Source organism: Thamnophis elegans, chromosome 15, assembly GCF_009769535.1.
Source record: "Thamnophis elegans isolate rThaEle1 chromosome 15, rThaEle1.pri, whole genome shotgun sequence".
NCBI lineage: Eukaryota > Metazoa > Chordata > Lepidosauria > Squamata > Colubridae > Thamnophis > Thamnophis elegans.
In genome coordinates this window covers 8418571-8445146 of record NC_045555.1, presented here as the reverse complement: position 1 = coordinate 8445146, position 26576 = coordinate 8418571, and the positions used below count along the sequence as shown (strand labels likewise).

The 26576-nt window shown below is 51.8% G+C and overlaps 1 protein-coding gene across 1 annotated transcript in view; it reads right to left on the bottom strand.

Moving 5' to 3' along the window:
* ALPL (alkaline phosphatase, biomineralization associated) overlaps positions 1-22462 on the bottom strand; it is a 39185-nt gene extending 16723 nt beyond the window's left edge. The window contains exons 1-6 of the mRNA XM_032231737.1: positions 22381-22462; positions 15152-15271; positions 14535-14654; positions 13212-13327; positions 8202-8376; positions 1880-2055 (exon numbers count right to left, since the gene is read on the bottom strand). Of these exons, the coding sequence (XP_032087628.1) occupies positions 1880-2055; positions 8202-8376; positions 13212-13327; positions 14535-14654; positions 15152-15218 (654 nt within the window). The 5' untranslated portion in view covers positions 15219-15271; positions 22381-22462. The remainder of the gene's footprint in view (positions 1-1879; positions 2056-8201; positions 8377-13211; positions 13328-14534; positions 14655-15151; positions 15272-22380) is intronic.
* Between the last annotated feature and the right edge of the window lie 4114 nt (positions 22463-26576).

The following is a 26576-nucleotide window of genomic DNA, read 5'->3' as shown; positions in this document are numbered from 1 at the left end:
GCGAATTGAGGGCCAGCATTTCACTCAATGGGATTGTTGTTGTTGTTTTTGCTTGACAGATCAAACAGGTAAGGGTAAGCCCCCATTCCATTCCCAGCTCCTGGGTTCAAAATGCATCAAAGCAGACCCAGGCCTGGATCCTGAAGGGGCGTTATGACCTAGATCATGATCCCAAGATCACGAAGCCAACTCCTCGTCCTGATAAAACCCCTTTTATTTAGGTCAAAGGGAATTCCTCTCCAGCAAAGTCCCAGACAACAGTCCTTCAAGAAATTTCACAACTGCAGACCTTGATCAGGCTGGGAGAGCTGCCAGGCCGATATCTTCCAAACTCCAGGCTGTAGCAGCAATTACTTGGCAAGAAGTCAGGAACAGATCTTCACCCGAATGAATGGAACTCATTGTCTCCTGCAAACTCCCCTCCCCTTTCGCTCCTCTTTATCCCCTATGGGAGGGGCCATTCACCGTCCACCTGTGGCTTTACTCCCAAGTCGGCCCTTGCTCCTTAGCTGTTCCCTTCGTCTGGCAACTCTGCCCATGCGCACACTGGGAACAGGCTCCCACTATTCTTCTGCCTCACTGATGTCCAAATCCGAAGGCAGCTGATAACTGGCATATGGCTCTGTCCCCCTCTCTGCCTCCGACACAGAGCCCTCGTCAGAGCCTTCCCCAGACTCCAGGACTGGCCCATGTTCCTCCCCAACCTCCTCCCTGTCTGAGTCTGCGGCCAGCTCTGCTGGTCACTGGCAGGCCACAACAGGGTGGTCATCCCAAGATGAGAGAGGCAGAGGAGAAGGAAAATCTAGCATAGAAGATCACAGGTTATTGGGTGAATTGAGATCCAGCATTTCACTCAATGGGTTGTTGTTGTTGTTTTGCTTGACAGAAGATCAAACAGGTAAGAGAAGCCTCCATCCCATTCCCAGCTCTTGGGTTCAAAATGCATCAAAGCAGACCCAGGCCCAGATCCTGAAGGGGCTTCTTGGTCTGCTCACCAAAGTCTCCTTGCTGCACACGGAGACCCGAAGTGGAGAAGGAGGGGACTTCTTGTTGCTCAAACTGGATGGGAACACCTGTCTCCATTTAGAATAGAATAACCAAGTTGGAAGGGACCTTGGAGGTCTTCTAGTCCAACCCCCTGCTTAGGCAGGAAACCCTACACCGCTTCAGAGAAATGGTTATCCAACCTCTTCTTAAAAACGTCCAGTGTTGGGGCATTCACAACTTCTGGAGGCAAGTTGTTCCACTGGTTAATTGTTCTCACTGTCAAGAAATTTCTCCTTAGTTCTAAGTTGCGTCTCTCCTTGATGACTTTCCACCCATTGCTTCTTGTCCTGCCTTTAGGTGCTTTGGAGATTAGCTTGACTGCTTCTTCTTTGGGGCAGCCCCTGAGATATTGGAGCACTGCTATTGTGTCTCCCCTAGTCCTTCTTTTCATTCAACTAGACATACTCAGTTCCTGCAACCGTTCTTCATATGTTTTAGCCTCCAGTCCCCTCATCCTCTTTGTTGCTCTTCTCTGCACTCTTTGTAGATTCTCCACATCTTTTCTACATCGTGGCAACCAAAACTGGATGCCGTATTCCAAGTGTGGCCTCACCAAGGCTTTATAAAGTGATATTAACACTTCACGTGATCTTGATTCTATCCCTCTGTTTATGCAGCCTAGAACTGGGTTGGCTTTTTTGGCAGCTGCTGCACACGGCTGGCTTTTACCTGGGTAAGTCCTGGGGGGGGGGGGGGTGCCCATGGAAGATCTTCATCCAGGGAGCCATCCAAGGAGGAGAAATGACACTCTGGACCTACCCAAAGTCTATAGCTGCCCGCTTGCATCCCCCTCCCCTATATCGGCTTGGCTGGCATCTCCCTCTGGACTCACCTCAATGTCTGGGATGTTTTCGAACAGCTGGTGGGCAATGTCCTTGCACCCCTGTTGAAGTGCTTCCGGGGGCATCTCATTGTCCGAATACCAGTCCCGGTCGGCCGAGTGTGCGTAAGCGGCGCTCGGCGTGGCGTGGTTGACGCGGGTGGTGGTGACAATGCCCACAGATTTGCCTGCAGCCGGAGGAAGAAAAGGCAATCAATCCCTGCCACCACGAAGGGTATTGGGTCTCTTGAGCGCAAATGAGCCCCCCCCCCTGTCCCCCTTGGGAGGATGCCAGGCATGGCATCCTGGGTGCGGTGCCAACCCTTTTCTTGGCTGCTCGGCTAAATCAACTCCTTCTCTGCAAGGTCTTTGGCCTTTCGGAAAGTTTATCAAGTTGGATGAAGTGTTTTTTTAAATACTTTAACTAAACTTTGCCCCGCTGGTGATCTATCTTGCTACACTCCAACCCATGGAAAGAACAATGGGGCTCTGTCGTCTCCTTAGCCTCCCCTCCACTTTCCCACCCCGTGGAAGATGGAGGGAGGTGGGGGGAAAAAAACCCCAACATTTATTGTGGTTACTTATTTTTGAGTCTGCATTAAATGAAACTCTGAAGAAGACATCTGTGCCCAACCTGGGCGGTGGGAAGTGGGAAGCTGTAACCTTTGAATGCCAGTTAGTTAATAAGTCCCTGCGGGCATTTAACTAGAGATTTAATGTTTATCTCGCTTCTGAAATTTGGCTGTGCAGAGTGTACAGAATCCTGTTTCAAAGGGTTTTTTTTTAAAAAAAGAAGAAGAAGAAGAACACCAAGCAAAATATTTCTAGCTGTGCTTTACCAGCAAAGAAAGTGAGATCTTTCCTTGTTTTGCAGCCTTGAGGAATATTTCCTTGGTTCAGGAAGCCACGTTCTTGGCAGTTTGGGGGGTCTGTGGCTTAGTTGTGCACCCCCTCCCCATGGTTTAACAGACCTCAGTGGTCGTGCCCTTAATGCCGCGCATTAATTCAGCCAGGGGTGCCTTATTCAGCCAGCACGCTTCGAAGCCTTTGCTGTTTTCATGCCAAGATCGGAGGTGCTAAACTTCCTCTGGGGCGTATGAGCTATTTTCTGCAAATCTTAACGCTTCTTTGGGAAAAAGGCCTCCTTCCCGATTTCATTTTTATCGAACAACTCCAAGGTATCGGCGCATACCAGAAGGGAAACAAGGCGAAGTAATTCCTCTGAAAATCTCAAACTATCTAAGTGCCAGACCTCACTGTAACAGCATTGCCAAAAAGGCATTAAGAGTTGTTAACCTAATCTTCCGAAGCTTCTTCTCCGGTAACATTGTACTGCAAACTAGGACATACAAAACCTTTGCCAGACCAATCCTCGAATACAGTTCGTCTGCCTGGAATCCACACAGTATATCGGACATTAATACAATCGGGCGAGTCCAGGGGTATTTCACGAGAAGAGTCCTCCACTCCTCTGCTCCCAATAGAGTCCCTTATGCCACCAAGCTTGAAATTTTGGGCTTGGACAACCTGGAACTACGCCGATTAAGGTCTGACCTAAGTGTAGTACACAAAATTGTCTGGTACAACGTGCTACCTGTCGATGACTACTTCAGCTTCAACCTCGATAATACATGGGCAAACAATAGATACAAGCTCAAGATAAAAGGCTCCAAACTCGATTGCAGAAAATACGACTTCAGCAACAGAGTGGTCAACGCCTGGAATGCTCTACCCGACTCTGTTGTTACATCCTCAAACCTCCATAACTTCAACCTTAAACTGTCTACCGTCGACCTCACCCCATTCCTAAGAGGTCTGTAAGAGGGCGTGCATAAGCGCACCAGCGTGCCTTCCGTCCCTGTCCTATTGTCCCCATTTATTCGTGCCCATTTCCTTTGTTCGTGTCCATGTTTATACTTATACCTGTTATCACGAACATGGCTAGGAATCCTGCTCAGCTGGATCATACCATTCCCCCGTGTGGATTTCACGGGTGTCTCAATGTTTAGACAGCCCCTCATTCTCACCCTTGGTTGTTTCCCTTGAGCCAATTACTTCCTTTCCACCCTTTACTGGAAGCTATTAAGCAACGGCCTTTCCAACTCTTGGTTTCGATCCAGCTGCTAATCTGGGTTTCACCTAGCCAGAAAGGGGATGCCCTGAAAGTCTTCCCCACCATTGTTCTCAGGCTCCCCGAGAGCATGAAGCAATCTCCTTGTCCGGAGGGGGGGGGGGAAACTTTTATTCATTGACTGTGAATTCTGCTCATTCACATCCAGCAAAGTCTTTCAAGGGAGGATTTACAATCAAAGACCTTCTCTGGCTTGGAGAGCTGCCAGGCTGTTAGCTGCAGAACTTGGCAAGGACCCTCGAAGAGTCACGAACCAATTAAGCGAACTAATTGTCTCTTGCAAACTCCACTCCCCTTGGGCTCCTCTTTTATTTCCTCTTGGAGAGGCCATTCATCATCCACCTGTGGCCTTACTCCCAAGTCGACCCCTGTTCTTTAGCTGTTCCCTTCATCTGGCAACTCTGTGCATGCGCACACGGGGAACAGGCTCCAGCTGTCCTTCTGCCTTACTGATGTCTGACTCTGAAGGCAGCTGATAACTGGCATACGGCTCTGGCCCCCTCTCTGCCTCCGACAGAGAGCCCTCATCAGAGCCTTCCCCAGACTCCAGGACTGGCCCATGTTCCTCCCCAACCTCCTCACTGTCTGAATCTGCTGCCAGCTCCGCTGGTGGGCCACAGCAACCATTTTTAAAGCTTCTGCAATCACAATCCTCCTTTCCCTGACACCTCTTGGTTTCCTCTTGCAAAGCTGGGTCCCTTAATTTCAGAGTCGGGTGGTGGTTAACCGCAGGAGCAGACTGAGAACAAAGAGCTGCAGGGCAGGAAGCTGGGTGCAGAAGAGAAGTCATGCAGGGATGAGACGAGCGTGCTGAAGCACCTGCTCCTCCCTTTGTGGGCAGGGATTCCCTCCACCTTCCCCAATGAGGCTGTGGGTTGAACCACAGCCCTTCCTGTCCGGGGCTTCTGCCCCTGACTGAGGATGGATCCATTGCGCAGCTCAGACGCCACCGAGCATGGGTGAAAAGGCCACGTTCCACACGTCACCACCTCCTCCCACTCCCAGGTTCAATGCCATCCTCACCCCTTTGAAGGAAGTTCAAGTTTTTCTATCCTTCCTTCCGGTGTCTGGACCAACTCTAGATTCGGTTTCCAAAGGAGCCTTTACGAGAAACCGTGCCAAGTTGGGCACTCTGGACTTGGGGGAAACTCCCAAGGACAGCCAAGGTTGCCCGCAGATTGGGCAAATCTCTTCCACTGTCTGAATGCTCTGCAGACTTCCTTCACCAACCCAGTGTTGCAGCCCGCCAGTGGATCTGGCAGCAGATTCGGCCAGCGAGGAGGTTGGGGAGGAACATGGGCCAGTCCTGGAGTCTGGGGAAGGCTCTGATGAGGGCTCTGTGTTGGAGGCAGAGAGGGGGCCAGAGCTGTCTGCCAGTCATCAGCTGCCTTCAGAGTCAGACATCAGTGGGGCAGAAGAACAGCTGTAGCCTGTTCCCAGTGTGCACATGCACAGAGCTGCCAGACGAAGGGAACAGCTAAAGAACAGAGGTCAATGCGGGTGTAAGGCCACAGGTGGATGATGAATGGCCCCTCCCAGAGGACGTAAAAGAGGAGCGAAAGGGGAGTGGAGTTTGCAGGAGGCAATCAGTTTGCTTAATTGGTTCCTGACTCTGAGACTCTTTGCCAAGTTTTGCAGATATCGGCCTAGCAGCTCTCCAAGCCAGATAAGGTCTGTGACTGTGAATCCTCCCTCAAAGGATCTGGATGAGCGGAATTCACAGCAAATTAATGAAAGTGGTTTTTGTCGGGACGAGGAGTTTGCTTCATGCTCTTGGGAAGCCTCGGTCAGAACACCTGGTGCCTTCCAACCAACTGGATTCCGGTTTACCTAAGCCACACTTCACTACAAGGCAGCTGACAGAGGGAAGCAGATGTGGCATTGAAATTGTGGGCGCAGGCTGGGCTGGGATGTCTGGAGGCAGGCTGCTGCTTCCGAGCCCCCCTTTATCAAGCCAGCTTCGGCCTTACGGTGCCAAAGGCATCGGGGTTGTTCAGGCACCCTCTTTTCCCCAAACCATCATCCCCTCCCTTTCTTGCAGGGATCTTTGTCATCTCTGGCTCCCTGGCTCCAAAGCACGGGGTATGTGTACATGGGAGCATTTGCACAACCTTAGCCTTATTTGCCACTTCTTGGCGATTTCAAAACACACCCGGGCAGCCACTCCTTTGCACGATGGAAAACAGCTTTAAGGAAGAGCTTCAACCACTAGGCTTTTTTTTTTCACCAGAGTCCGGCACGTTCTAGAGAAGCACCCTGGGTCAGCAATACAAACATGCCAGGGGCTCATTTCCCCATCTTGTTTCCTGGTCAGCTGACAGCGCCACCTCATCTCGAGGAAAGACGAGCCCAGCTGTTTCATAAGCTAATTGTTTTTATCAAGCACCCTTTCGGCTGCCGGCCAACTGGGAGCCGTTCCAAGCACACCCATCCTAAAAACTTCCGCAAGATCTGACGTTCAACCCTTCTCAAGACTTCCATTCTGCCAACACAGGTACTCCTCAGGAGGGACCAGAGCAGAGGTGGGTTCCTACCAGTTCGCACCTATTCGGTAGAACCGGTTCGTCAAATCTACCGAACCGGTTAGAAGAGGTTCCACCAATGGACCCGGAAAGCAGGCCACACCTACAGAAGAGGTTCCAAATTTTTTTGAAACCCACCACTGCCACAGAGAGAGAGAGACAGAGAGAGAGAGAGAGAGAGAGAGAGAGACAGACAGACAGACGGATGGACGGAGGGAGGGAGAGAGAGAGAGAGGGAGAGAGAGAGAGAGAGAGAGAAAGGAAGAAATAAATAAAGAAAAAAGAAAAAAGAAAGAAAGAGAGTGAGAGAGAGGTGAAAGAAAAAAGAAAAAAGGGACAGAGAGACAAAAGGAAGGAAAGAGAGAGAGAGAGAGAGGGAGGGACGGACGGATGGATGGACAGAGGGAGAGAGAGAGAGAGGGAGAGAGAGAGAGAGAGAGAGAAAGGAAGAAATAAATAAAGAAAAAAGAAAAAAGAAAGAAAAAGAGTGAGAGAGAGAGATGAAAGAAAAAAAGAAAAAAGGGACAGAGAGACAAAAGGAAGGAAAGAGAGAGAGAGAGAGAGAGAGAAAGAAAGAAAACACATGGCGGGCAAGCCACTCCCACCAGGTCACATGGCCGGCAAGCCACTCCCACAAAGGAGGCCACACCCACAATTTTTGAAACCCACCACTGGACCAGAGGTAGGTTGCTCCCCGGTTCGGCCCGGATCGCGCGAATCGGTAGTAGCTGCGGCGGGAGACTCCGCCCACCTGCACATGCGCAAAAGAATTGCGCGCCCCCGAACCGGTAATTTTTTTAAAAATTGGCAACCCGCCACTGGGAGGAACCTTGCCTGGAAGCCAGACCGCTCATCCCGTGCTCCGCCAACCATCTCAAATCCACGTTAGGGGTGGCTAACGTTTCTATCGTAGCGTGTTGAAAGCCCACACCCATAATGCAATGCAGGCACGACACACACATCCCGGCACTCCCCCGGCCTCCCTGTGCCTGACCCCCCCTCCCATGCCCCATTTTGGGCCTAGTAGGCCTCCCTGCAGCCTCCTGGGAGTAAACACAGGCACAAGGGAGGGGGTGCGCTGCACCCCCACGCTTCCCCCACCCCCGCGCATGCACGGGGGGGTCCCTGCCGCATGCACGCGGCAGAGACCCCAAAATCAACTGGCTGGTGGGAGGCGTGCGTGCATGCGCGGGGGCGGGGGGAGTGCAGGGGAAGTGGCATGGTGGCCCGTGTTTGCTCACAGGAGGCTGCAGGCAGGCCTACTAGGCCCAAAATGGGACGTTGGGGGGGGGGGAAGCACGGAGAGGCTGGGGGAGCACGGGGTGGGTGGGTGTTGCACATGCATTGCATGATGGGTGCGGGCTGCTCATGTGCCCGCAGGGAGGGCTCTGTGTGCCACCTGTGGCAAGCGTGCCATCGTTCCGGCCTCACGGATCTAGATTATAGCAATAGCAGTTAGACTTATATACCGCTTCATAGGGCTTTCAGCCCTCTCTAAGCGGTTTACAGAGTCAGCATATCGCCCCCAACAACAATCCGGGTCCTCATTTTACCCACCTCGGAAGGATGGAAGGCTGAGTCAACCCTGAGCCGGTGAGATTTGAACAGCCGAACTGCAGAACTGCAGTCAGCTGAAGTAGCCTGCAGTGCTGCATTTAACCACTGCGCCACCTTGCCTCACCTGCGGCTTTCGCCCACTTGAGTATGGAGGTCACTTCGTTGCCGGCCGTCGTGTTGCACTGGGACCGCCTCACGGCGGCGCTGACCCCCACAGTTCCTTCGTTGGCCTTGACGCCACATAAGTAAGCCGTGGCGGTGCCCGCGCTGTCCGGCACCTGCGCATTGGTGTTGTAGGTCTGCCATAAAGAAAGGATTGGAAAACGGTGGGCAATTCACTTGTAGGGACTGCTTCTTCCCACCACACGGATGGCACAACGGGTGTGGGGTACGGCTCTGGGTGCCAGCTCTTACGGCTACCAACTGGGGTCTGAGGGAGGTGATCCCTCCTTGGGCAAACAGCCATCAACAATTTTACAATACAATACAATAGCAGAGTTGGAAGGGACCTTGGAGGTCTTCTAGTCCAACCCCCACCCCTTGCTTAGGCAGGAAACCCTACACCGTTTCAGACAAATGGCTCTCCAACCTCTTCTTCAAGACTTCCAGTGTTGGAGCATTCACAACTTCTGGAGGCAACTTCTGTTCCCCTGATTCATTGTTCTCGCTGTCAGTAAATTTCTCCTTAGTTCTAAGTTGCTTCTCTCCTTGATTAGTTTCCACCCATTGCTTCTTGTTCTACCCTCAGGTGCCTTGGAGAATAGCTTGACTCCCTCTTCTTTGTGGCAACCCCTGAGATATTGGAACACTGCTATCATGTCTCCCCTAGTCCTTCTTTCTATTTATTAATTTTAATTAATTTTAATTAATTTTAATTAATCTTGATTATTTTTGATTAATCTTGATTATTTTTGATAATTAATTAATTAATTAATTAATTTCTCTTATGTGATGGACCTGTGTGAGAAGCAAAAAAATATTGGACTAAAATACATACGGGGACTGGAAAAGATGATACAACACAGAGAGTTAAAACCTAAAATATTCCTGCAGGGGGTTTTACCAGAAAATTATAGTAAAAGAAAGAATGGTGAAATCCAAATGAGATACAATAGAAGGGGAAATAATATAAGGTGAGCGTTATCGATTGATAATTGCTATTAGAAAGAACAGGAAGCTCCTGTTCGTATTTTATTGTGTAAATGTGGTTTTATTTTAGGTTTTGTGTGTGTGTGTATTTTACATGTTTGTTAATTTTAAAAAAAGGAAATGCATATTTGATTATTCGTGTTATAACAGCAGCTGGGGTTGCATTTACAGAAAATTGGAAAAGCGAAGAGGTTCCTACAGAGGAGGTGGTGATTAGGGAAATATTAGAATGTGCAGAAATGGCAATCAAAGAGGAAGAAGAAACGGATTATTTTACAATTTGGGAATCTTTTTATCGGTGGTTAGAGAATAGACATAAGAATTAATAGTAAAAGAAGTTATCTAAAGTACAGAAAATGTATTAGTATTTAATACAATTAATAGAGTTAAATAAATCACAATTGGATGGTTATAAGATTAGATACTTAAAGTATTGGAAATTAAGCCAAGATGAGATTAAATAATGAATATCTTTTATTGTATATTTTAATGTTGGCACAAAATATTTATACCCGGACGACACACTGGTTAGTGGAAAGTGGAGTGTGTACATACATATACATATACATATACATATACATATACATATACATATACATATACATATACATATACATATACATATACATATACATATACATATACATATACATATATATATATATATATATATATATATATATATATTGCATTTGTGCTGATAAATAAATAAAGGGAGACTAGTATAGATCTATTTCAAGCTATTTAGCTCTCATCAGCTAGCCGTACCCTTACTAGGATTCGAACCTGGGCTGTATTACATATCAGGCAGCTATATTAGCCACTAAGCCACAGGATCTCTTCCTTTATCAGCTAGGCTAGGGAAATAGGTATGTATTATGTCACAACCCCTGGTATGCCCAAATATTTGGGCATACCAGGGGTTGTGACATAATACATACATACATACATACATACATATATATACACATTATTAAAAAAAAACAATTTTAGTTTCTCCGATAGGGTCCAGCTCTTTTTATTGCCCATTTAAGGTGGCTGCCAACGATTGCAAGCTTGCAACTTGCTAACTACGAACATGTCTCAACTCTGCCTAGAACCCGGTGTTCCAACATTTTAACAAAAAACATTGATATCAATATCCTCCCATTCCTGTCCGTGGGACGAGAGGCACGGAGTTGGCAAAGCGAGGCGGCGGTTGCGAAATATCCCTCCTTTGAGCAAGCAAGCGTGGCCTGTCCATTGTGATAACCGCAGGTTTTAAACACTTGCAGGGGAGTAGAAGGAAAGCGAAAATCGGAGATGAGATATTTGACCTGGGAAGGATTCTTCCATCTCTTCTCTCTTGTGGCTCCCTCCTGGTAAGCTTGGCCATTTCCATAAAGGTAAAGGTTCCCCTTGCGCATCTGTGCTAGTCGTTCCCGACTCTAGGGGGCGGTGCTCATCTTCATTTTAAAGCTGAAAAGCCAGCGCTGTCCGAAGACGTCTCCGTGGTCATGTGGCCGACATGACTCAACGCCCGAAGGCGCACGGAACGCTGTGACCTTCCCACCAAAGGTGGTTCCTATTTTTCTCCTTGCATTTTTTACGTGCTTTCGAACTGCTAGGTTGGCAGAAGCTGGGACAAGTCACAGGAGCTCACGCCGTTACATGGCGCTAGGGATTCGAACCTCCAAACTGCCGACCTTTCTCATCGACAAGCTCAGTGTCTTAGCCACTGAGCCATTGCATCAGTAATTGCCACTTCCATAATCCCATCCAAAAAAAGGGAGGGGGGGGGTTGACCCACCAAGGGAAGTATTGCGTGACTTTTCCCAGAGATCAGCCAGAGGCTGTCATCACTTAGGCAAGACAAAAAACCAAAAGGACACATAGAGACTGGGTGAAACCAGGCTTAATAGCAGAGACTGTGAGAGGGATTCCGGAGTCTTAGTTGACATTCAGCTAAATAGGAGCCAGCAGTGTGCAGCAGCAGCCAAAAAAGCCAATGCAATCCTAAATTGCATTAACAGAGGGATACAATCAAGATCAAGGGAGGGACTAACACCACTCTAAAAAGTTTTAGTAAAACCACACTTAGAAAACTGCATCCAGTGTTGGTCCCCACACTATAAAAAAGATGTTGAGACTCTAGAAAGAGTGCAGAGAAGAGCAACCAGGATGATTAGGGAACTGGAGGCTAAAACATACGATGAACGGTTGCAGGAACTGGGCCTGGCTAGTCTAGAGAAGAGAAGGACCAGGGGGGACAGGATATTCCAATTTTTGAGGGGCTGCCACAGAGAGGAAGGGGCTCAAACTATTCTCCAAAGTACCTGAAGGCCGGACAAGGAATAATAATGGATGGAAACTGAACAAGGAGAGACTCAACCTGGAAATAAGGAGAAACTTTCAGACAGGGAGAAGGAACCAGGGTGTGACGTTGTGTCCTTTAATCCACCCCCGCCAGTCTTAAGCGCGTGATGGCAGAGTATAACAGGTTCCTGGGTAGATTCCCCGGGCACTGACCTTGTGCCTTTTCGCTCTGCGAGTTACTGGCATCCTCCCTCTTTGCCTACAGAGATGGCTTTTGTCTTTTACGGGAAGCAACCTTGCTTCAGGCTGTGGATTGGCATCTCATGCCCATGGGGATTTGCCTGTCTTCTGGTGCCCGGTCTTTCTCTTTCTCTCCCTCTCCTTCTCTTTCTATCCTCTCTTTCCTTCCTTCTCCTCTCTCTCTCTCCTTTCTCCTCTCTCTCTCCTCTCTCTGTCCTTCCTTCTGTCCCTCCCTCCCTCTCTCTCCCCTCTCTCTCCTTCCTTTTCTCTCCTTCCTTCTCTCTGTCCTTCCTTCTCCTCTCTCTCTCCTTCTCTCTCCCCTCTCTCTCCTTCCTTCTCTCTTTGTCCTTCCTTCTCTCTTTCCTTCCTCTTCTCTCTCTATTTTCTTCTCTCTCTCCCCCTCTCTCCTTCCTTCCCTCTCTGTCCTTCCTTCTCTTTCCTTCCTTACTCCCCTCTCTCCTTTCTTCTCTCTCCCCTCCCTCTCTCCTTCCTTCTCTCTCTCTCCTTCTTTCTATCTTTCCTTCCTTCTCCCCTCTCTCTCCTTTCTTCTCTCTCTGTCCTTCTTTCTCTCTTTCCTTCCTTCTCCTCTCTCTCTCCTTTCTTCTCTCTCTGTCCTTCCTTCTCCTCTCTCCTTTCTTCTCTCCCCTCTCTCTCCTTCCTTCTCTCTCTCTCCTTCCTTCTCCTCTCTCTCTCCTTTCTTCTCTCTCTCTTCTCTCTGTCCTTCCTTCTCTCCCTCTCTCTCTCCTTCCCTCTCTGCCCTTCTTTCTCTCTGTCCTTCCTTCTCCTCTTTCCTTTCTTCTCTCTTTCCCTCCTCTCTCTCTCTTCTCTCTGTCCTTCCTTCTCCTATCTCTCTCCTTTCTTCTCTCTCCCTCCTCTCTCTGTCCCTCCTTCTCTCCCTCCCTCTCTCCTTCCTTCTCTGTCCTTTATTCTTTCCCTCCCTCCCTCTCTCTCCTCTCTCTCCCTCCCTCTCTGCCCTTCTTTCTCTCTGTCCTTCCTTCTCCTCTCTCTTTCCTTTCTTCTCTCTTCCCCCCCTCTCTCTCCTGCCTTCTCTCTGTCCTTCCTTCTCCTATCTCTCTCCTTTCTTCTCTCTCCCTCCTCTCTGTCCTTCCTTCTCTCCCTCCCTCCCTCTCTCCTCCCTTCTCTCTCTGCCAATCCTTCTCTCTTTCCTTCCTTCTCCTCTCTCTGTCCTTCCTTCTCTCCCTCCCTCCCTCCCTCCCTCTCCTCTCTCTCTCCTTCATTCTCTGCCCACATGAGCTAACCTCGGGGTTCCCGCTGCTCTGCCAGCCTCTCCCTCTGGGCCAGGGTCCGTATGTGTCACCTGAAGCCTTGCCAACTTCTGGGGAGGTTTCCCGAGAACGGGCGAGGCACACGGCTTGGGACTCTTTCGGCTTCCCTTCCTCCTCCACCCATCAGCAGCCGTCAGCCTGAAGGAAGACGGGGCCTTCCTTACCTTAGAGAGCGCCACGAACGGAAAGCGGTCCATTTCCAATATGGTTTCCTCGCCTGTCTTCCGCTGCAGCTGGCCCTTCAGGATACGAGCAGCTGTCACGGTGGAGATGCCCATCCCTGGTGAAGGAGAATCTGGGTGAGCCTTGCCCACCAGTTAAGAGAGTCCCCCTGTTGCCCCTGGTGCTGCCTCAGTTTCCCCATCAAGCCACAGCAACATGGTCGCCCAGGAGCCTTGGGGGTCTCCAGCTGAGAAACGCAGCCATGGCATTCCTGTACATCCCAAAATGTCATCTGTGTCAGTCTGGTTGGGGAGGGGGGAATTGGAGGGGGAGCATCCGCCTGACGGGCATTTCCACAAGTTGTGTTGACACCCCTCTCTCTCTCTCTCTCTCTCTCTCTCTCTCTCTCTCTCTCTCCATCCATCCATCCATCCATCCATCCATCCATCCATCCATCTATCTATCTATCTATCTATCTCTCGCAGGATTGTTGTAGGGAAAAGAGGAGGAGGAACTACGCTCCTGGCCTCCAAGTTCTTTATAAAAATAATAAAAGCAGAATTTAAAAAAAATGTTTAGGGAAGTTTCTCTGGGAGGACCAGGGATGAAATTCAGCAGATTCTGACAGGTTCTGGAGAACCGGTAGCGGAAATTTTGAGTAGTTCGAGAACTGGCAAATGCTACCTCTGGCTGGCCTCAGAGTGGGGTGGGAATGGGGATTTTGAAGTATCCTTCCCATGGAGTGGAGAGGGAATGGGGATTTTATGGTATCCTTCTCCTGGAGTGGGGAGGAATGGGGATTTTACAGTATCCTTCCCCAAAGAGTGGGGAGGAATGGGGATTTTGCAGTATCCTTCTCCTGGAGTGGGAAGGGAATGCAGATTTTGCAGTATCCTTCCCCTGGAGTGGGGAGGGAATGCAGATTTTGCAGTATCCTTCCCCTGGAGTGGGGAGGGAATGCAGATTTTGCAGTATCCTTCCCCAAAGAATGGGGAGGAATGGGGATTTTGCAGTATCCTTCCTCTGCTATGCCACACCCACAAAAAGTAGTAAAAAAATTTGAATTTCACCACTGGGGAGGACCCGTCTCTCTTCTGGGGGACTTTCCACCCCCTCCTCCCCTCCTCCCGTTCCTTCACACATCTTCCCCTCCCCACACCCGTCCAGTGGCAGCTGCCAAAGGAAAGATGAATTAGCGTGTCTCTTTATGATCACCAGTGAGTTAAGCAAAAGGAGGGCATAGACTGAAAGGGGCCAAGGGGCGATCGGCCTTCTCAGGCTGGCCTATGACCCAGGAGAGGCAGACTCCACCATCTTGCACCCACCGTCTCCGAGGAAGAGGATAATGTTATTGGCCACGTTCGTGTTCAGCCTTTGAAGACTCAGGGCTCTCTGCAGTGTCTCCTGGGCCTGGAGCCGCCAGAACTGAGGGTCCTTCTCCTTTTCTGCAATGGGGAGGGGAGGAAGTGGGTAAAGTACAAATAAAGGTTCCCCTCACACACATACGTGCTAGTCATTCCCGACTCTAGGGGGCGGTGTTCATCTTCCTTTCAAAACCGAAGAGCCAGCGCTATCCGAAGACGTCTCCGTGGTCATGTGGCCGGCATGACTCAATGCCGAAGGCACACGGAATGCTGTTATCTTCCCATCAAAGGTGGTCCCTGTTTTTCTACTCACATGTTTTTTACTCACATGCTTTCGAACTGCTAGGTTGGCAGAAGTTGGGACAAGTAACGGGAGCTCACTCCGTTACGCGGCGCTAGGGATTCGAACCGCCGAACTGCCAACCTTTCTGATCAACAAGCTCAGCGTCTTAGCCACTAAGCCCCCAAGAGCACCCCAATACCTGTGTCTCCCCCCCCTACACACACAACCTTGATGGATAGGGCTTCTGCTCCTTCCCCAGTCCCGGCCGAGTACCCCAGCCAGCCTCCTTTCTTACCTGGGACCACAAAGGAGAGGGAGGCCTGCGCCAAGAAGGGAAGCAGCATCAGCAGAAGGGCCTTCATTGTGGAGTCTCGGAAACGGTTTCCCCAGCACACAGGACAAAATTCTCTGGATCCTGCAGGGAGCACAGAGGGACATCCCCATCAAGCCACAGAGCCAGCCACCAAGGTCAGGTGATCCCTTAAATATCAGCCAGCTGTATGTGGAGGCAGCCAAAAAAGGCAACGCAATTCTTAGTTGTATAAACAGAGGCACCGAATCAAAATCACGCGAAGAGTTCGTAGCGCTTCAGAAATCCTTATTCGTAAGGCCACACCTAGAATGCAGTGTCCAGTTTGGGTCACTGCATTACAAAAAAGATGTTGAGACTTTAGGAAAAAGTCCAGAGAAGAGCAACAAGGAGGATTAGGGGACCGGAGGCTAAAACATATGAAGAACGGTTGCAGGAACTGGGTATGTCTAGTTGAATGAAAAGAAGGACTAGGGGAGACATGATAGCAGTCTTCCAATATCTCAGGGGTTGCCCCAAAGAAGAGGGAGCCAAACTATTCTCCAAAGCAGGGCAGAACAAGAAGCAATGGGTGGAAACTAATCAAGGAGAGAAGCAAGCTGGAATTAAAGAGAAATTTCCCAACATTTAGAACAATTAATCAGTGGAACTACTTGCCTCCAGAAGTTGTGAATGCCCCAACACTGGAAGTTTTTAAGAAGCTGTTGGATATCCGTTTGACTGAAGTGGTGATGGGTTTCCTGCCTAAGCAGGGGGTTGGACTAGAAGACCTCCAAGGTCCTTTTCAACTCTGTTATTCTATTTCTTTAGGCGCCCCTCTGTTTCCCCTACCGCACGATGAACAGTTGCAAGAACTGGATATGGCCAGTTTAGAGAAAAGAAGGAGAAGTAGGATAGCAGTGTTCTAATATTTGACGGGATGCCACAAAGAGGAGGGGGGGGTGTCAACAAGGAGGCAAGACAGGAAGCGACGGATGGAAACTAATCGAGGAGCGAAGCAACCTGGAATTGAGGAGAAACTTCCCAATGGGGAGCCGGTGGAACAGCTTGCCACTAGAAGTTGCAGGGGCTTCATCGTTGGAGGTTTTTAAGAAGAGACTGGACAGCCACCTCTCTGAAATGGGATGGAGGTCTCCTGCTGGAGCGGCGGATTGGACTAGAAGACCTCCAAGGTCCCCTTCCAGCTCTATTCGGATTGATAGCTATCGCCGCGGGGCCACGAGGGAAGCGGGGGCAAGCCTGGAGGGTCTTCCCCGGACCACCCTCTATTGGAAAAGCAGCAGGGGAAGAAAAACAGGCCTGCCTGCCTCTGCTGCTCCACCCCCCCCCACAACACCCTCCCCCAAATTGCTAAGCCCCAGAATTCCTTTGCGGGAGAAGATTGCAGGTTTTGGTGGCTGCCAGCCCCTCTCCTGCCCTGGGCTGTCCTGCGGTTTTAGCTCTCGGCTTGCTGTGTGTTGCCTCACGGGGAGCACTTCCTTGAAGGGTGGGGGTGGGGGGGTCAGGTGCTGCACAACAGCCTCCTCCTGGGGAGCTACCTCGCTTCGGCCTGCAGGAAGAGGGCAGCTGTTGACCTGTCTGCAAGCTGAAGAAACGGTGGAGCTTTAGAAACACAGAATAACAGAGTCGGAAGGGATCTCGGAGGCCTTCTAGTCCAAAAACCCCCCAACTTAGGCAGGAAACCCTACACCACTTTGGGCCCCCTCTCCTCCTCACCCGCAGGGAGGGGAGTTGGGAGTTTATCTTTGGAGACCATCAAAGAACTGTGTTACTGTTTGCATGGGGAGAACGCCAGGGAGTTCAGATTCATAATCTGGAATGGAAATCTCACCCCCCCCCCCAAAAAAAATTGAAATAAATAAAACCAGCTTGGTCAGCCGCCTCCGTATCTTCATCTCAAAGATGGCCACACGGTTTGTCCAGCTCAAAAGAGGATTAAATTCAGGGGTGAAATTCAGCAGGTTCTGGAGAACCGGCAGTGGAAAGTTTGAGTAGTTCGGACCACCGGCAAATACCACCTCTGGCCAGCCCCAGAGTGGGATGGGAATGGAGATTTTGCAGTATCCTTCCCACAAGAGTGGGGTGGGAATGGGGATTTTGCAGTATCCTTCCCCCAGGAGTGAGGAGAGAATGGGGATTTTGCAGTACCCTTCCCCCAAGAGTAGGGTAGGAATGGGGATTTTGCAGTACCCTTCCCCTAGAGTGGAGAGGGAATGGAGATTTTGCAGTATCCTTCCCCTGGAGCTGGGAAGGAATGGGGATTTTGCAGTATCCTTCCCCAAGAGCGGGGAGGGAATGGAGATTTTGCAGGATCCTTCCCCCAAAAGTGGGTTGGGAATGGGTATTTTGCAGTATCCTTCCCCCAGGAGTGGGGTGGGAATGGGTATTGTGCAGTATCCTTCCCCCAGGAGTGTGGAGGGAATGGGTATTTTGCAGTATCCTTCCCCCAAGAGTGGGGAGGGAATGGAGATTTTGCAGTATCCTTCCCACAAGAGTGGGGTGGGAATGGGTATTTTGCAGTATCCTTCCCACAAGAGTGGGGTGGAAATGGAGATTTTGCAGTATCCTTCCCCCAGGAGTGAGGAGGGAATGGGTATTTTGCAGTATCCTCCCCTGGAGTGGGGAGGGAATGGAGATTTTACAATATCCTTTCCCCAGGAGTGGGAAGGAAATGGGCATTTTGCAGTACCCTTCCCCTGGGGTGGGGAGGGGATGGGGATTTTGCAGTATCCTTCCCCTGGATTGGGATGAAAAGGGAGATTTTGCAGTTTCCTTCCCCTGGATTGGGATGAAAAGGGAGATTTTGCAGTATCCTTCCTCTGGAGTGGGAAGGGAATGGGGCGTTTGCAATATCCTTCCCCTACCACGGCCACCAAACCACGCTCACAGAACCGGTAGTAAAAATATTGAATTTTACCACTGCTTAAATTCCCTCTTGGTACGAGATTGAGATTGAGAGAGGGAGAGAGAGAGATTGAGAGAGAGAGAGAGAGATTGAAATAGATGAGAGAGAGAGAGAGAGAGAGAGAGAGAGAGAGAGATTGAAAAGAGAGAGAGAGAGAGAGAGAGAGAGAAAGAGAGAGAGAGAGAGAGAGAGCTCTTCTGGCAAAGCAGTTGGTATCTTTGGGCTATGTTGGGACTCTAAAACTCACAAGACCTGGCAAGAACCAAGGCAAGGCAGTGCCAGGGCAGACCAGCTTGCGTCTGGATGGGATCAGGTGGGGGGAAGGTGCCCCCCAACTGGACAGAGAGCCTGGACAGCCTTGGTGGGAGGAACCGGCGCGATATCGTCCATCACCTTCGCTAATGCAGGCTCCCAAGGGAAATGTTTGAATGAAGAGTGACTTTTGGATGCAGTTTACCCGGCCCTTCCTCCTCAACAAACGCTTGTGATGCCACACACACACACATCTCCTTTTCATGCATCCGGCCGACCAGACGAATCTTCCCCACCGGGCTGACCGTGGGAGAAGCATCCTCCCTGTCTATCCCAGTCCTTTCGCTGCAAAATCTTCTCTTGGGGGCCTGACTCTCCCACGCTGCCACCTGCGTGTGGGGCAAAGCAGCTCCCCCCCTCCCTCCCCGTTGCCGTAAGCCTCTCTTTGCTGTCACTAATTCTCTGGGATTATTCCCCTGAGCGCTGTTGAATCCATCAAATGCGCTTAAGAGAAGCCGGGAGCTTTTGGCAGGCAGGCTTAAAGCCAATTCTCTCTCCCCCCTCCCCTCGCTCCATTGCTCCCCCCCCCCGCCCCCCCAGCAATGAAAGAGCCGGATGGAGGCATTTCCCAGGCGTCTTGGCACCTGGGATGGACGGAGCAGCTGCTGCCTATGCCCATACGCACCGCCCTGCCCTGGCAGTCTTTAGATAGCAGGGGAGGCGGCGGCTGAGCCCACCGCCTTCAGCAGGACGTGGGGGGCTTCCTCGGCAAGATACAGATGGAGGTTTTGGAAAAAGAGATTCTGCCGCCGTCCTGCTGGGCAGGGCTATTTTTTTGCCCTGAGACGGGAAGCAATCTGGGCAACCCACTCTGCCCACAGCAGAGGCTCTCCCAGCCGGCCATCGGGGGTCTCCTACAACAGGGCACGGCAGGGGAAGAGCGTCTCAGAAGTCCTTCAATTCAATTCAATTCGAGGGGCTGCCACAGAGAGGAAGGGTGGGTCAAGCTATTTCCCAAAGCACCCGAAGGCCAGGCAAGGAACGATGGATGGAAACTGAACCAGGAGAGATTCAACCTAGAAATAAGGAGGAATTTTCTGACAGGGAGAACAATCAACCCCTGGAACAGAAGTTGCCTTCGGAAGTTGTGGGAGCTTCATCACTGGAGGATTTGAAGAAGAGACTGGACTGCCATCTGTCAGGAATGGTGTAGGGCCTCCTGCTTGGGCGGGAGGAGGGGTTGGACTAGATGACCTACAAGGTCCCTTCCAATTCTGTTAATCTGAATCTATCTCAGACAACCAAAGGCCTGGAGACTAAAACGGTTGCAGGAACTGGGCATGGCTGGTCTAGTGAAGAGAAGGACCAGGAGAGACAGGATAGCAGCCTTCCAATATTTGAGGGGCTCCCATAGAGAGGAAGGGGAGGTCAAGCTATTTCCCAAAGCACCCGAAAGCCAGATAAGGAATGATGGATGGAAACTGACCAAGGAGAGATTCAACCTAGAAATAAGGAAAAATTTTCTAACAGTGAGAGCAATCATCCCATGGAACAAGAATTGCCTTCGGAAGTTGTGGGAGCTTCATCAGTTGAGACTTTCAAGAAGAGACTGGGCTGCCATCTGTCAGCAATGGTGTAGGGTCTCCTGCTTGAGCGGGGGTGGTGGTGGTGGTGGAGTAGATGACCTATAAGGTCCCTTCCCACTCTGTCCAAGAACATCCTCCCCATCCCAGAGTCCTGCAACAGACAGGGGGCTGCAGTGGACACCCTGAGGCTGCCCCCACCTCACCTTGCCCCTGCTTTCTGCCAGACAGCAGAGGGAACCTCACGGCCCACATGCCACCCTCTTGAAGAAGAACCGAAAGCCACGCTTCGGCATCTCCCCACCCCCCTGTTCCTTTGCAAGGCAGTCATGCGAGACCCACACTGTGGGCAGGGCCCGTCCGGTTGCCTAGGGGAGCCGCTTTGAGAAAGTCCCCAGGTATGCTTGTAGGCATGGAGTGACCTTAGGCGATGTGGCGACTGTCCCCAAGGAAGGGGTATTATTTGGGTTGAAAGCCAGGTAGAAAGATTAACAGATTAACGATGTTGGAAGGGGCCTTGTAGGTTATCTAGTCCACCCCCCCCCCCGCCCAAGCAAGAGAGACTACACCATTTCTGACAAATGGCAGTCCAATCTCTTCTTGAAAGCTTCCAGCGATGAAGCTTCCACAACTTCCGAAGGCAACGTCTGTTCCATGGGCTGATGGTTCTCAATGCCCACCAAAATTTCTCTAGGTTGAATCTCTCCTTGGTCAGTTTCCATCCATTATTCCTTGTCCGGCTTTCGGATGCTTTGGAAAATAGCTTGATCCTCTCCTCTCTATGGCAGCGCCTCAAATATTGGAAGATTGCTATCCTGTCTCCCCTGGTCCTTCTCTTCACTAGACTAGCCAGGCCCAGTTCCTGCAACTGTTCATGGTATGTTTTAGCCTCCAGTCCCTTCATCATCCTGGTTGCTCTTCTCTGCACTTTTTCTAGAGTCTCAACATCTTTTTTATAGTGTGGTGACCAAAACTGGATGCGGTACTCTAGCTGTGGTCTTACTAAAGCTTTATAGAGTGGGATTAGTACCTCTAAGGAGGCGGGCGGGGAACAGCCAGACGAACACAGATTTCATGGGCTACTTTTTTGAGCTCTCTTTGCTCCATAGTGTCTCTCCTGTAATCCCAGGGAGGGTCCTTTCTCTAGCTGGGGGCGAGGGGGCTGGAGGGGGGGATTCTTGCTGCTCTGTAGCTCACTTGTTTCCTTTCTTTTCTGCTTCCTGGCCCACAAAGGAGGCACAGCAGGCTGGGCTGTAATGTGTATTGGGAACACCCCACCTCCCCTTCTCCCATCTTGCTCTGCCACCGGGATGAATCTGCAACAAGGCGGTCGGGGACTTGCCCGCCTTGTGAGTGGCAGTTTGGCAAGGCCCGCCTTGTGAGTGGCAGTTTGGCAAGGCGGTCGGGGACTTGCCCGCCTTGTGAGTGGCAGTTTGGCAAGGCTGAGTAAATTGTCTTGGGCAAACGGGCGAGTGCTTGAAAAACTCCCGGCTTCTTCCTGTTGGGCGGAGGGGGGGATCTACTCCGCCCCTTCTACCCCCTCTCTCCCCTCCGTTCTCTGCCATCCTTTCTCACCCAGCTTAAACGTGACTTTTAGAGTTGCACACCTGCCCCCGCGCCTTCCTGCCCCTCTGGCACGGGCTGCTCCAGACCCTCCTTCAATGGGACACTCAATTCAATCTACCCCCCGGCCTCCCCCCCCACCCCACGCCCGCCGCTGCCTTCCCTCTCGGGAGGATGGCCTGGATGAGCCAGGCAGCTTGCGGAGGACAAAACGCTGGGGAGCTGCTTTGGCAAAATTGCCCGGCGGCGTTGCCTGGGAGCCTTGCTCCCTCTTGCCTGGCACGGATTCTGGATGCCAGCCATGGGCACCCCCCACCCCAACTCAGGCTGGAGAGAGGATCCCTGGCTGGGGTTTCTCTGGGGGGGGGGCAGAATCCTTGGACGGGGGAGAGGGGGTGTCCCGACATCGTCACTTCGCTGAGCGTGCCTGAAGTTAACCCGATCCGACTGCCCTGCCAAGTGATTCATTCAGGGGAGCCCCCCCCCCCGCCGCAAATCTGACCAGCTGCGGGGTGGGATAGGGGGAGGACAAAACAGCCCGGTTGCTTTCCAGTCTCCTTTCCCTCTCCTGTAGCGATTGTGGTCTTCCTCGCAAGGTTGGTGCGGGAGAAGGTGGCCGCATGGAGGTCAGGACCTGCCCGGGCTATGGGCGCCTGGCATCTTTTGGGCACCGCTGAGCCTCGTGTGTGTGTGAGAGAGAGAGAGTGAAGCAGCGAAAAGTGCCCCCCTCCCCACGACACACGCGATCCGGCTTCCCAGCTCCCTTCCCGAGGGATGCCCTTCCTTGCCCGACCCGCCATCGCCCTCTCCCCATACTCGAAGGGACCCCGTTGCCAGGTCGCCAGGGCGAAGATCGTGGGTGGGGGTGGGTGGGGGAAGAAGGAGGGTGAGCGGGGTTCCCTCTGCCTCACCTTGCCTCTCCGCGTCCTGCGCTCCGGCCCCGTCGGTCTCCCGGGCACGCTTGCAGGGCACCGGCGGGGCTTTTTAAGCGGGAGGCAGCGGAGGGAGGCGGGGAAGGGGTGGGAGGGCAGGCTCCCCGGCCGGCGCCCCCCCCTCTTTGGCTCCCCGAGCCCGGAGAAAGCAACGCTGCCCCCTGCCGGCCGCTGCACCGCTGCCTCTCTCTCTCTCTCTCTCTCTTTCTCTCTCTCTCTCTCTCCCCCCCCCGACGGCTCCGATCCTGCCCTAGGCGTTAGCTAGGCGGGGTCTCCCTCGGGGATCGCGGCCGCTGCCCTCCCCGGTGGGCTCCTGTCGGGCACCCGGGGGCGGTGCGCGCCTCCGACGGCATCGCCCAGCCTTCTCGGAGACTTGTGCGGAGTTTTACCGTTTCAGGAGGAGTTTTCTTCCTGGAACTCACACGAGGAAGGAGCTCCTTTCCGAAAAGAGGGTGGTGGGGGCTCCCCAATTGATTAGGATCTCAGTAACAGTAACTGAGTGGGAAGGAACCTTGGAGGTCTAGTCCAACCCGCTGCCCCCGCAGGAGACGTGTACTAGGGATTCGAACCACAGAACTGCCGACCTTTATGATCGATAAGCTCAGTATCTTAGTTACCTAGTCGTGGGGCAAGGCTGTCTCTCCCACCCATGGCTGCTTCTCTGACCGGGGATCCTTTTTCCCCCCACCCTAAAAATCCCAATAAATCTGGTCCTTTCCTTTCCGCCCCCGGATCGCTTTGGATGCAGCGCATGGGAGTGCAGGTGGTGAAATAACGGGCATTTCCGCGGCGCAAAAGTTGCCGGTTGCAGCGCTGCGATCTTGCCAGCAGGGGGCAGCCTTGGCCAAGAAACAAACCGGCCGGCCTGCGGAGGGGCGGGACTTTCCTTGCGCTCTCCGGCGACGGAGCCGGGCAAAGGTCTCGGCCCATCGCTGGGGGCAAATGGCAGGTAAAAGTAACTGTTCCTCTCGCACATATGAGCTAGTCGTTCCCGACTCTAGGGGGCGGTGCTCATCTCCATTTCAAAGCCAGAGCCAGCGCTGTCCGAAGACGTCTCAGTGGTCATGAGGCCAGCATGACTTAAACGCGGACGCTCTGACCTTCCCCAAAATAGGTGGTCCCTATTTTTCTACTTGCATTTTTAACGTACTTTTTAACTGCAAAGTTGGCAGAAGCTGGGACATGTTACCATTACAAGGCGCGAGGGATTCGAACCGCCGAACTTTCTGATCGACAAGCTCAACATCTTAGCCACTGAGCCATCGCGTCCCTTGCAAGTGACAAGGGAGGTGCTAATCACTGGTGGGATTTTCTTGGCTCTTCCGTTGAGCCCATCGGTGGTACCTGGCTTGTGGGATGAAAATAGGTGAGATTCTTGGAAAGGTCTGAAAGGGCTTCGCCAGGATATGCCAGCTTGGGCATCTGCTTCTGCCCGCAGAAGCCTTTTCCTGGGACCAACCTTTGCAAAAGAGTTGGGAAGCTGCCAGGCATTTCTGTGCCCAAGGCTGCAGCAGGGCACAGCTTCCCTGCCCGCTGCAACACAACCGGCAGACTTTGACCCTGGAGCCAAAGCAGTGCTGCGGGCATGCGCACGCCCCCCCTCCCCCCAGCATTGCAAGGAAATGATCAGAAGCTGCCAATCCGGAAAGGAGAAAATGCCAGCCCGAGGGCTACACAGCTGTAAAAACAAGAGCAAGCTAAACATTAGCCCGGTGAGAAAACAACAGCTGTGTCCTTTTCAACACACACACACAAACACACACACAAACACACACACACACACACACAACCAAGAAATGCTCCCTCCACAGCGGCAATTCCTGCTTCCTGGGACAGATTGGAGGTGTGGATCCTGAGGGTCCTGTTTGCCTGCCCCCCTCCCCTCCATGCAGGCTGGGGAGACGGTTGCAGAATCCAGTCTGGGCAGGCAAAAGCACCCAGGCAAACAGAAGGAAGGACATTTTTCCCTATCTGCCATGCGTGGGGAAAGATTATGGAGGGCTTTGGATAACTACGACTGAATGAACCACATAAGGTTCTTGGCTTGAGGTCCGTCTTTGCAAACCCCCTGGGAGACCCAGGCTCTCGGTCTTACCCCACGGCAGCCCCTGGCACTCTCCTTTGCCAGCTCACCTTTCCTTCTCTGGGTTCAAACAAATACGGGCAGGTGTGGGGAAAAAAGTGTGGCGCTTCGGATTATTTTTATTATTGTGCCATGGGGTCAGAACTGGCTGGAGTCATGCAAGTGTTCAGAAATGGGGTGGATAGACCCTCAGGAGGGCACTGTTGATCGGGGCAGGGGGGGAGATGCTGTGCTGGAATTTGAGAACCAGACTGCATCTCCCATCATCCTTGTTGTTAGTTGTAAAGTCGTGTCCAACCCATTGTGACCCCATGGACAACCTTCTTCCAGGCCTTCCTGTCCTCTACCATCCTCTGGAGTCCATTGAAGCTCACACTGATTGCTTTGGTGACACCATCCAGCCACCTCCTCCTCTGCTGTCCCCTTCTTCTCTTGCCCTCCATCATTCCCAGCATGAGGCTCTTCTCCAGGGAGTCCTTCTTCCTTCTCATCAGGTGGCCAAAGTCTTTGAGTTTCCTCTTCAGGATCTGGCTTTCTAAAGAGCAGTCAGGGTTGATCTCCTCTAGGACTGACCGGTTGGATGGCCTTGCAGTCCAAGGGACTCAATGCAGGAGTCTTCTCCAGCACCAGAGTTCAAAGGCCTCCATTCTTTGGCGCTCAGCCTTCCTTAAGATGTCATGGATTACTGGCTTCTCATGGCAAAGGGGTTTGCATAACTCAATGAAACTATGAGCTATGCAGTGCAGGGCCACCCAAGACAGGCAGGTCATAGCAGAGAGCTCTGACAAAACGTGATCCTCTGGAGAAGGAAATGGCAACCTACTCTAGTATCTTTGCCATGAAAACCCATCAATGTTGACTGCAGCCTAAATGTGGGGGGGGACCCTGATTCAGGAGGCAGGCACTATTTGGGTCCACCAATGCCTTCTTGGCAGCCAAACAGCTCAGCCTAGTTTGAGCCCCCCGCATCAGGTTCCTGCCTGCCCAGAAAAGATCCCAGATGCTCCCCCCGCCCCCGCCCCCAGCAAGAGGAAGAGATCTGGGCTGGGTGAGGAACAGTTCAGTTGCACGCAAGGGTCTCATTGCCAGGCTGCCAGGGAAGGCTGTTCCCACAGTCCCCCTTAAGACCCGTGTGGGTGGGGAATCTCCTCTCCAAAGAGGGCAGGCAGCAAGGGGTTTTCCCCTGGCTGCCTCCTTCCGTGCCGATTTCCCACCCCCAGGGCCCATCACAGGATGGGAGGCGGCCTTGCACAACTTCCTCCCAGCAGGGCAACAATGCCAAACTGTTTCAGGAAAAGGGAAGGAAATTTCAGAAGCAGCGTGAAAGGGCCGAGAGCCGTTCAGTCTGGAAGATATGAAATGATTCGGGTGGATTTCTGGGCAGCCTTTGTGTCAAGCTGCCCTGCCACTTTATTATGGGAACCAGACTACTGTGGGACGGGAAGTGCGGGGGGGGGGGAGCAGCTTCCACCTCGCAGGGCTTGGGAGATTTGGTGGGATTTAGCTTGTGTATTTGTATTTCTGATGCTATTTGCAACAGGAGTTGCAGTGTGAGTAGTGTAAACCTATGCCTAAACAGTGTAAACTTACCGGCATAACAGAGTGAGCTCCCATGGCTTGTCCCAGCTTTTGCCAACCTAGCAGTTCGAAAGCAAGTAAAAAATGCAAGCAGAAAAATAGGGACCACTAGTTTGGTGGGAAGGTAAAAGCGTTCCATGCGTCTTCAGTGTTGAGTCATGCCAGCCGCATGACCATGGAGACATCTTTGGACAGCACCGGTTCTAATCTTAACCTTATGTGACCTGGGTGTTTGTGGCTCACTCTTTTAATAAACATAAGGTTGCAAAACAGAATGAAAATTGAGAGCTCTTCCGTTTCATTCAACTGGATTGATCTGCTTTGACAGCCAAGCATCACAATTTGATATATGCGCATATATGCGTATACAGGCACCCGCCCTCCCCCCGTTTGGATCGGGGCAGAAAAGCGCATCTTGTTCCGGGATGTTTCCGTGGGGACAAACAAATCCAGACGGCCGCTCGAGTCTCCTGCCCCATAGCTTCTGGAGTGAGCTCGGGGGTCGGGAAGAGCC